Below are 11,511 nucleotides of genomic sequence, written 5' to 3' on the forward strand. Positions count from 1 at the left end.
GCTCCCGCCGCTTGTCTGGGAGAGATTAGGGGAGGGAGGGACATGTGCCCCCAAATCTGCCCAGCTGGGAAGAGCCCGCCCCAGCCTGCCCCGCACAGATCCGGGGGCACACGCCTTCTCTTCCCTCCCCGCACCCTCCTGGATGAGCAGTGGGAACAGCAGCAGGAGCCACCAGATGAGCACCAGACAAGCCACACCCCACTACCTCTGACAAGCTCCGGCTGGGCAGCTCCTGCCCCAGCCCCAACTCCAACCCTACACTCTCCCTCTCCTCAGGGGCCTTGATCTGCCCCTCCCACCATGGTCCTCCCCCTCCCCTTCCACCACACCAGACTAACCAGCTGCATGCAGCTCTCCACACTCCCGGCTGTGCTCCTCACTGCCTATGTGCTGCAGCTGCGTGCATGCATGAACATTTATCAGACAAATTATCAGCTGCATTGGGCCGATTTCCAATAGACAAAATTTCCTTTATATCGGTTCCATTCCAATATCAGACCAATGTATTGGTACACTTCTGTGATCCAACAATTGGATCCATGTTGGTAGACTTCTACCACAGTGAAATATATGATTTCTAGTGCTGAAAGTTTAATTTGTTGGTGCCACTATGTGAACTTCATGTAGTGTGTATCAAGGCTTTCTGTGTTATGGTCTTGTGTTTCATAGTTGGTAGGGTCGGAAGGGACCTGAGCAGATCATCAAGTCTGACCCCCTGCCATGGCAGGAAAAAGTACTGGGGTCAAACAACCCCAGCAAGGTGCTCATCTAACCTCCTCTTAAAGACCTCCAGGGTAGGAGCCAGCACCACTTCTCTTAGAAGCTGGTTCAGATCCTAGCCACCCTGACAGTGAATTAGCTCCTCCTGATGTCTAGTCTGAATCTACCCTCTGCCAGCTTGTGACCGTTATTTCTAGTCACTCCTGGTAGTGCTCGGGGGAACAGGGACTGCCCCAATACCTGCTGGTACCCTTTGACTAGTTTGTAAACAGCCACTAGATCCCCCCCCTCAGCCTTCTCTTGTGGAGGCTGAACAGGTTCAGGTAGCCCGTAGCCTCGTAGCCCCTCCTCGTAGGGCCTGCCCTGCTGGCCCCTGATCATGTGAGTGGCCTTCCTCTGGACCTCTCCATGTTGTCCACATCCCTCCTGAAGTGCAGCGCCCAGAACTGGACACAGTACTCCAACTGCGGCCTGACCAGTGCCGCATAGAGGGGGAGGATCACCTCCTTGGACCTGCTCGAGATACATCTGTGGATGCATGACAAGGTGTTGTTGGCCTTCCTGACCGCGTCCCCATACTGCCAGCCCATGTTCATTTTGGCATCAATAATGACTCCAAGATCCTTTTCTGCCTCTGCACTGACGAGAAGGGAGTTCCACAGCCTGTAGGTATGCTGCTAGTTCTTCCTCCCCAGGTGCAGTACTTGCACTGGCCAGTGTTGAAACCCATCCTCTTCTCATCCGCCCACCCCTGTCACCTGTCTAGGTCTGATTGCAGCCTCTTCCTCCCTTCTAACGTGCCCACATCCCCCCACATCTTAGTGTCGTCAGCAAATTTGAACAGGGTGCTTTTTACCCCCTCGTCCAAGTCGCTGATGAAGATGTTGAACAGTGCGGGTCCAAGGACCGAGCCCTGGGGGACCCCACTGCCCACATCCATCTAGGCAGAAAATGACCCATCCACCACCACCCTCTGGGTGCGGCCCTCCAGCCAGTTAGTGCCCCATTTGACTGTGTAGGTGTCAACACCAGAGTCCCCTAGTTTTTTAATGAGAATGGGGTAAGAGACTGTGTCGAAGGCCTTTCTGAAGTCCAGAAAGACTACGTCCACTTCTACCCCTGCGTCTAAGGATTTTGTGACCTGGTCACAGAAGGCCACCAGGTTGTTCTGACAGGACCTGCCTCGAATGAACCCATATTGGTTGCCCCTAAGCATAACCTCCCTTGCTGGCCCCTCGTGGATATGTGCCAGGAGAATTCTCTCAAAAAGCTTACCCAGGATCGAGGTAAGACTAACTGGCCTATAGTTTCCTGGGTCCTCCTTCTTCCTTTTTTTGAAAACGGGAACCACATTGTGTTGATGGGAGTCTGAAAATGCTGATTCATAGCTATGAGTATCTTTTTAAAAATTCCAAGATGATGAAAATCAAGATGATCAAAAAAGTTCCAAGATGATCAATTCTGTGGACCAGAGTGGATCTCTTTGAGAGAGAATCTTGGAACTATCAGAATCTCTTCACTTTTTCTAAGTGTAGTCACTATATCACAATGCAATGAAATTGATAAGACTTCTCAGTTCTCAGCTCAGCAATGTGGTAATTTCTAAGGCAGTGCTGTTATGAGTATGGAGCTAGATCATAGTCACCTTCAAGTGAGACAGAACTAACTGTAGTTATGTCCTTTATCTAGAGAAGGGGTAATGTCATGATGGGATGTTGCAGGAGCACATCTTATTTGGTAAGCTCAATAGCCACAGGGATCCCTAAATACAAACCTATTCAGGAAAGTCTATAAACACGTACTTTGAACATAGGATTAAGACCTATTGAACTTGCTTACATGTGTCTGGGGCCTTTGTCTTCTTGGAAGCAGAGGCATGTAAAGGTTAACTTGCCAGTGTGGAAGGTTATTTCAACTAAGATCTTCTGCCTCTGGCAGAACTCTAACCCTGGTGATTCAGAGGGTTGTGGAAAACCCATCAAATGATGCTATGTAGTTGTGCAATGCTGGATTAGGAAGAAAATTGTCTTCATCTGGGCTGTACCTTAGGTCAGGAGTTCATTAACTATGAAATTTACGTTCATTATGTTTGATATGCAGGTCAGAATAAGATTTGTTTCTCTCCTCTCCATATAGCTATCTATGTTGGTTTTGCAAATGCCAACAGGAGTAGATTTTAGTAAATCAGAAAATATGACTGAATTCACCTAAAAGGCCTGATTTATTCAGCAAGGTGACTGTTTTCACATGGTTGCTTTTCTTACTATGCTTGCTCACTAATTTAAAAAGCTTTCCCTCTATAAAAGCACACCTGCTAAACGAGATCTTCTATAGCAGTGTTTCTTGAACTGGAGTATGCCTCTCTCAGGGGTAGTTGGCAAACTTGTAAAGGATGAATGAGATGAAGGAAAGGGAAACCATTAAACAGTAAAAGAGAAATATAAATGGGACAAAAAGAAGAAAAAGACAAATTAATAGTAATTCTGTAACATCTTTTATGTTGTTGAAGTGACTATAGTGACATAAAGTGCCAGATCTTATTCTACCAATTTGGCATATGCATGGATTTATATGCCTAAGTGCAATTCTGTTCCACCCTGCTCAACTCCCTGAAAATCCATTAATGGGTCTATTTCTATAGCACACTGTCATCTTACTCTTCTGACTTGATCACAAAAAAGCAATGAGGAGGAGGGGAACACCTACTTAGTTTTTCCAGGACTTGAGCAAGGTGAAATAGGATTTCATTTAGGCATCAAAGTCCACCTTCATATCTAACAGGTGGAACACAATCTGGTCCTACCTCAGGCAGTGGCTTGGACAAGATGACCTCTTGAGGTCCCATCTAGCTCTACTTCTCTGAGTTATGACCCAAAGTGTTCCTTTCCATTATCCATAACTTGTCAACATAGGGATACACAACAGTATAACAGACTTGAAAGGCAAAGCAGTCCAAAACATTTGAGAGCCACTGTCCTAGTGTTAGCATTGCGATATTGGCTGGCTGCAGTCGTGCCCAGCAGAGCACCTTAAATTAACAGACAACTTTGTAGCCAAGTGTGAAGAAGTTAGAACTCCTCACTGCTCAGGCAGGTTTTACAGCAGAGGGAGTGTTTACAGTTACGGTTTTACTGCGGAGGATTGACTTTTGCTGTCTTCATCTGGTCCCAGTGGGATTGCATCTGACTCTGTCTATCTTTTGCAAAAAGTTACAATTATAGATTTAGATTTATATAATGTTTTCCAGCTAAAAGAAATAGCAAAATGTAGGAGGCGTGGAGGCAGGAATCTACATTTTGGTTGTGCTGAGGGGGGAGGGTTGTGTGCCATTTTGAATTTCATTTCTTTTAATAATTGTAAGAATTGCAGCAGTTTTGGTTTAATACTTGTTCACTTTTTTCTTTTCTTTTTTGTAACGCCCTTCCTTAGGTACCTTTTAGAGCAGGACTTTCCAGGCATGAGGATTGGTCCTGAGCCTACCACAGATTCTTTCGTTGCTGTGATGTATGGAGATGCAGAAGGGAGTACTCCTGGAAATGCTCTGGTGGTGGACCCGAAGAAGCCATTCCGCAAACTCAGCCGCTTTGGAAATGCTTTTCTGAACAGGTAGGGGCAGGCTGTTTGCTTGGTTCTTGTTTTTTAGTTAATCCAGTTTTCTCAGCACTTTCAAGCCTGCTATTTTTCTGCTATGTTGCTAACAGTGCAAAGGGTGCATGTCCAAATCCAGTAACCAGTAACTGAGAGTTGCTGAATTACAATATTATAAAAGCCTAAGTCGGTCGGTCGGTCTGTCTGTAATGCTTTATTTGCGCTCTGATTGGCTGATGGAAATAGCCAATCAGAGTGCTCCAAGCGTGGGGGAGCACCACCATGATTCCAAAGCCTCACGGAGGACTGGGCAGAGGGTGGCAGCAGCACTGGCCTTGGCTCCCCCACCCCGCTCCCTGCAAGAGGCAGAACAGCAGCAGCATGGGGCATTGGGTGGCGTCACTCCATCCCAGCCCCCTTCCCACCCCCCGCCCGTCATTCTTGATGGGCAATTGGCTAGTATTTTAATAACTAAATAACACAGTTCCATGTACTGCAGTGCATTTTTTTAATGAAGTTTAACATTACAGCTGTTGACTGAGAGGGGACATATCATTCAATAAATGTAGTGAGGATGATCAAACAAAAATAAGGTATATATTCAGTTTCAGGAATTGTGTATTTGAGAAACTTGCCAAAAGGTGCTGAGAAACTTGTCAGTTAAAGGTGTCTCATTAGTAAAGAGAATGGTACTAGTTGCTTAGTACCCATCAAGTGCCTGTTGTGTGGTGTGTCCATATCTGAGCTATATGAGAGCAACTTTTCTGTGGTTCTGATTGACCAGAGGCCCAACAGCTCTTTAGAGTAGTGACTGATGGGAAAATTAAAAGGCCTGCTAAAGGGACCTTAATGGAAAAAAAGCCATATTACCATTGACTAGTAGAACAGGTAAAAACAACCCACTGGGGTTTCTTTTTGTAGGGTGTTGGTTGTGTCTTTACATAAGTGCACAGACGTTAACTGATTATGAGACTTGTGACTTGGAGCAGAGGATTACATACATAAGGTATACACATTGTGTAAAATCCCTCAGCCCTTGAGTTAAAAATATCACTTAATTTCAGTAGAACTGACTAAGTAGGCACTGTGGGATGTAGCATGCTTTTTTTCCTTGCTCCATTTAGTGGTTACTTGAAGAGGAAGCTTGTGCCTCCAAGACAAGTTAAGTTAAATTGATTTCCTTTTAACACTAATGTTTCCTGTTCTGCTGCTAAAGTCTGGCTTGTGTGCTAGCAGGGCAGAGCATACAGCATTATCTCATGCTCTATACAGCATGCTTCTCATGGAAAAAAGGCTGTGGCTGCTCAGACCTAGGTTGACTGTTAGTCTGCTATGAGATGTGCTCATGTAAATTGATGATAGCAGCTCTCTGGGGACCTGCAGTCATACTTTAATTACATTTCTATAGCAAACACTCCTTGCTGGTGTGCTCCTCCCATGTCATGCAGATGTCTGAATTGCTCCACTGGTTTTCCCCCTTTCCTACTATAGCGGGTTCAACTTAGCTTCACTTTCAAGGCCTTGAGTAACTTCCCCCTTGCCTTCATTTGAGTTCTTTACTTTTTTTCTTTCCTTCCTCTCTCACTTGTCACTGTCAGCAGTACAGTCTTGGCATCCCCTTGTATTACTTTTAATGTTTCTGTCATAGAACCTTCCCCTTTGTTTTCCCATTAGACTGGAATAATCTTCCAACTCCAGTGCTCCAGGGTCTGTTTTTCCTTTAAATTCAGAACCTGCTTTCCACCAGGCTACTGTCATTGATCAAATGATTTTTGCACCTGAACATAATTGGGCAAAAGGAGAATTTAGCAAACAAGCATGCTGCTGCCATTGGTGTTCATGCATAGCGAATGTAATTAAACATAAGATCTTCTTATAATCTTTTTCCCTTTCACTCTATCCTCCTTTTTCTTGCTCTTCATAGTTGGCATGTCTGTAACTGAATTTCTAAGCATATTGGTTCAGGGGCTGCTCCTTTTATTTGCTCTGTGAAAAAGGCTAGCATGCTCTTGGCTGCTGATAAAGCACACAAGAAGGGAAAATATTGCAAAATGGCAAAAGGTCATGGGAAATAAATGTATATTTCATTCAAGTTAGAGCCTTTAATTCCTTGATTGCATGCTGTCTTATACTGCAGACACAAGTGAATAAAAGCCAAGAGGCATGTGCAGCCTTAATTTGCCTTTGATTTTTTAATGCTATAAAACCTTTTTCCCGGCAAATATTTGCAAGATTTCTTGTTGATTTCATTCCCACAAAGAGGATTACTTTTATAGTACTCATAGTATCACTATGTATGTTTATGTGTGGTTTGAGTTTTACAGTTAATTTAAAATACAGAAAACATGATATAGATTTATAGATGCTAGGATCAGAAAGGACCTCAACAGATCATTGAGTCTGACCCCTGCCTAGGCAGGAAAGAGCACTGGGGTCAGATGACCCCAGTCAGATGCCTGTCCAGAGCCAGTATATAATGAACCATCCTGTATGCACTAATCGAGAAGAAGCTTTCACATAGATATCTGCTGCACAGTAATGCTCTGTTTTCAGGCACCCACTGTGTAACTCTGTTCTTTGAAGCAAATTATGTGTGCACCTTGACATAAAGGTACGTAGAGGACAGTATTCTTTTAAACTTAACTCTGAACTTGCATTTTAGGTTCAAAATATGCTTTAAACTTGTCATAAAAATAGGGTCTAAAATAAATATTTTGGTGTAGTTGGGCTTACAGCTTGAAATTGTGGTATGAAATAAGAGGCTGAACTATTTTTTTTAATATTTTTTTCTTTTGTAACAGGGCTCCCCTTTGTTTTTAGGCTGTTGCCTATTTTAGAAACTATAGCCAGCTCTTTCTAACTTCAGTCTATACTCATCTTACTCTTGGCCCCACCCACCTCCCCAGTTTCTCTTCTGTACTTTACTAATGTCTTGTGTAATCCAGCAGTGCTATCCCCATAGCTAACTCTTGCTCTTGTTTTTCCTGCATAACCTGTTGCTGGTGTTACGTCATTTGGCTTGAGGAGAAGTTTGAACATTGCAGCATTGTTCTGCTGAAATAAAGATTGTCGTCTCATAAGATATATCCTGAAAGTGCTGGTTGGTCTCAAACAGATCCTAGACTTTCTACAGAGAGATGAGATGTTGTGAGAATACATAACTAAGAAAAATATCAGTATCTGTGGGACTGCTAATAAGGAAGCTGTTTACCTGGTGTGTGTTAGCCTTTGTGCTTCTTGGTCTTGTGTTTAGACTGAAGACTCATGCTAATTAGCACGTAGGAAGTGGGGAGGTAGTATGTTGTAAGTGTTGCATGTTTAAGAGATCTGCTTCCAGGCATGGCAAGCTCTCAGTCGAGACATGGCTTTGACTAGGTTATATCTGAGGCCCTAGGGTTGCATTTGTTTTTATTGATACCTACATAGTGTAATTCATCAAAAACTGGCTGGTTTGTTGCTTCAGGGTCAGTATGTCCTATTCCTCCTAGTGTCTCTTGGAGCCAAAGATTTTTTTTTTTTTAAGTGTCTCATTTTCAGAAGCAGCATGTAACTTTAAATAGAAAATGTTACTTCAGTATTTGGAGCATTTGCTATACCTAACACTCCTGAATATTCTTTCTTTGGGAAATATGAGATTAACTTTTAATTATCTTAAGTTATTGTCAGGTTAAGGTGGTTACCTTATTTTTGTCATTTCTAATTCAGATGGAGTGTTTAGCCTTGTGATATTTTGCATTTTTTAGGAACTGAAAAAAAACTCTACTTTTGTTTTAAAAATAGAAATTTCCAGTCTATATGATTGCAGCGAAGAGTCTGAGAATGTGCTAACTGTACATTTTAAGGGCCCAGAAATAAGAACAAAAAGTTAAAAGAACCTCACAATTATCATTTAATAAAACCTTGCATGGTTTTTTCTTTAATGTTTGCCATCAACAGTACTAGCAACCCCAGTGTTCATCTCAATCTAAAGGGGCCTTTGTTTAGGCCTCATGCCCTTAAGTGTGGGGGATCTCTAGAAACAATCTACAGCTGTTCTAAGTGTCTCTTTTTCCTCCCCTGCAGGTTTATGTGCTCTCAGTTACCTAATGAGGTTCTGAAGAGCATCAGTATCATTGACAGTCCTGGCATTCTTTCGGGAGAGAAACAACGCATCAGCAGAGGTGAGCTGTGGCAGTCAAAAGGAGATGAAGCCACTAGTTAGTTATTTTGCTTTTGTGGGTAATTCACTCATTTCTCTTGAGGACTTATTCCAGTGGCTTACCAGCAGTGCAATACCACTGGGACCTGAGAGATGCGTATCTTGTGTAAGTCTCTGTTATATACACTGTACATGTATTGTCATCCATGTTTTGAGATTAGTTTTAGGAACTGGGATCAGCAGTCCTTTTACAATGGGTTAATGGCACAATCCTTTTTTTTTCTTTTAAGGGGAAAAAAGCATTGCATTGAGTCTTTCAGAATGTATCAAACATAATTCCTTAATTGATATAAAATTAGGAAAAGGTTAAAAAAATAAAATCATAGTAGTTACACTAGAGGCAATGATTTTGTGGTAGATATTTTTTATTGAACCAACTGCATGGTTGGGATGGACTTAGAGAAACTTTACAATGCAAAAACATTTATCATCAGGTCTGAAGGCAGTAGCAGGCACAACTGTTTTTTAATCAATCAGTTTGAAGGGATGTGAAATTGAAGGAGACAGCAATTCCTAGGGGTAGCAGAAAAACAATTAATTGAAAAAAAAAGATAGCATGATTGTTGGACCTTTTAGAAAGGAAAAGGGTCATTATCACCTGTTGTGTGAGAGAAGATTTTCAGGAATCAGGTAGATTATGGTATGCCATAAAGTCGATATCTGTGTTCAATCCTTGGTTCTTAGTGCCTGGCTGGCTTATAAATTTTTGTTCCTAGGCTCATCTTTGGAAGGTATTTCAAAAATTTCCCTTAAACACAAGCATAGTGATGTCAGAAAGGGTCTGGTTGTTCTGTGAGAAATGTGCTCCTACTGGTATTTGTGCCTCTCCATTATGTATTTTTTTTTCCGTGAGAAGTAATTGTGGTGCATAGTTTGTCTCATTTCACCTGCATAGTTACAATGAGGGTATTTGGTGCACTGGGTCAGATATATCATGTTTTGGGAAAGGCATGCATAGGATCCGTGAATTCTGATGGGGTTCCTTGTAGGAAAGTAATCATGTTAACCAAGCTGCATCTCAGTTGATGTCTGTTGAAGAGTAGGGAGTTTGCTTCCGGTGATAAGCTGGGCAAGGTTAGGGGTTTATTTGAAAGCCAGGAGTGGAGAGGCTGGGAATATTTCTTTCAAGGTCTGGTCTTTGTTAAATATAGGCTGTAACTGCTTGATGACTCAATCAGTTCAAGTGTGGGGTGGTAGGTGACCACCAAAGATGTGCAGTCACTGGGAGGTTTCTTTTTGTACTGTAGCAGGTTACTATGGGATATTTGAGTGGCTCTTTCAAAGATATAGTCTATTTCTCTACTGGAATGTCCTTGCATAAAGGCAGATTGCTGGTTGGCAAAGTGGGCATTGCAAATATTCTCCTCAGAGCAGATGCAGTGATATCTGAGGGCTGACTGTAGATTAGTTTTTGTGGCTTGCTTCGAATGATTGCTGATTTTGTGGATGTCAGTATGGTGATCCATGAGGGTTTTTTTGAATAAGGTAGTTTGTAAGGTGCAATCATAGATGTGGATTGTGGTATCTAGAAAGTTGATGTTAGTGTAGCAATATTTCAAAGAAAATTTGATCATGGGGTGATAGTTAATAAAACCTGTGGAGGAAGTCAGCGAGTCCAAATGATGAAAAGTCTTCTATGTAACCACTAATAGAGGGCATATTTGATGTCACAGTTTTCTTTCATGTGCTGCCCTGTCAAGGGACTTTGTGCCCACAGCTGTGCCCATGGTTTGAAGGAAATGTTGGTTGTGAAAGTGAAACTGTGGGTCAGGATGAAGTGGATGATTTGTGCAGCGTGTTGCAAATCTAAGTGTCTGTGTTCTTGTATGTATTTCAGGGAGGCATCTGTGCCTTGGTGGTGTGGGATGTACTGTACAGGCTGGTGACATGCATGGCTACAAGTATCACCTTTTTGGGGAGGAGATTGATGCTCTGCAATTTGATGAAGTCTGTTATGCCTGGCAGAACACTTGCTTTTTGAGTGACAAGTGGTTTCAGGATAGTTTCTCTGAATCTTGCTAGCTCTTCAACTGTGGTACTCTCACTGAATGTGATGGATCTGCCAGAGCTACCACTGTTTGTGGACTTTAGGGAGCATAGAGTTACACTAGGTATTGACTAGCTAAGGTTCTTATAGGTTTTTCTTTTCTTTTTTTGTTTTAAACTACAGTACCAGTTTTCATAAGCTATCTATTTTGCACTGTATAACAGTGCATAGGTTATACATCTCTCTAACATTAGAAAAGTAGGAGATGAGGTGGCAGTTCATGAAATGTTCACATTACTAAGTATAACCAATGTAGACTGTAAATCATATGTTCTCAGTTTGGGCAGAACTAGATGGACAGCTTATCAAGATAATATGATGTGTTATGTATATAAATAGCATGTGTCCAATTATGTGTAACTTTGCCAGACTTTAACTGTTTTTCATGCTGGCTGTCTGCTTCCAAGCAGTGTTTTGGAAAAGTACAGCACAAACAGTTCAACTGCTCTTGAGAATGATGCTAAGGAAAAAGACATTGTTTTGTTTAGGCCTAAATGGGTGGGTGTGTATATAATATAAAATAGGTTTATATATAAAAATAAATAGTTGTTTTTGTCACAACCCAGTGATTTTGGTGCCTCGGCACTATGGAATTTCCTGGCCACATGCGAGCTCCTTTGCACGGCAGAGTGTTCTGCTGCAATTGAGAGCCTGCGTGCAGGAGAGAGTTCCCGCCAATTTACAGTTTCCTTTGCAGGATGCATTTCTTCTTTGCAGCACAGAAATGCACGGTGCAAAGAGTTCCCGCTATTCGGATGCAAATTTGTGCCCCGCTATTGGCCAGTGCTAAATTATTCACATGTGGCGGCTAGTAATTGGCTCGCTGGCCGTTTAAAATTCCGCGCGACTTCCGCCCAAGTTGAAGAGCTTTGAGCACGCTGCAGAGTGCCTCTGAAGTTATCTGACTTGCGGCTGCCGATCGATAGACTGATCACCTATCGATCTTTCTTCCCGTCAC

General features: G+C 42.5%; 1 protein-coding gene across 1 annotated transcript in view; it reads left to right on the forward strand.

Annotated features, from left to right (window-relative positions):
* EHD4 (EH domain containing 4) overlaps positions 1-11,511 on the forward strand; it is a gene marked incomplete at its 5' end in the record, with an annotated part of 58,398 nt that overhangs the window by 15,312 nt on the left and 31,575 nt on the right. The window contains 2 exons of the mRNA XM_006034075.3: positions 4,150-4,326; positions 8,371-8,468. Of these exons, the coding sequence (XP_006034137.2) occupies positions 4,150-4,326; positions 8,371-8,468 (275 nt within the window). The remainder of the gene's footprint in view (positions 1-4,149; positions 4,327-8,370; positions 8,469-11,511) is intronic.

Source organism: Alligator sinensis, unplaced genomic scaffold (genome assembly GCF_000455745.1).
Source record: "Alligator sinensis unplaced genomic scaffold, ASM45574v1 scaffold314_1, whole genome shotgun sequence".
NCBI lineage: Eukaryota > Metazoa > Chordata > Crocodylia > Alligatoridae > Alligator > Alligator sinensis.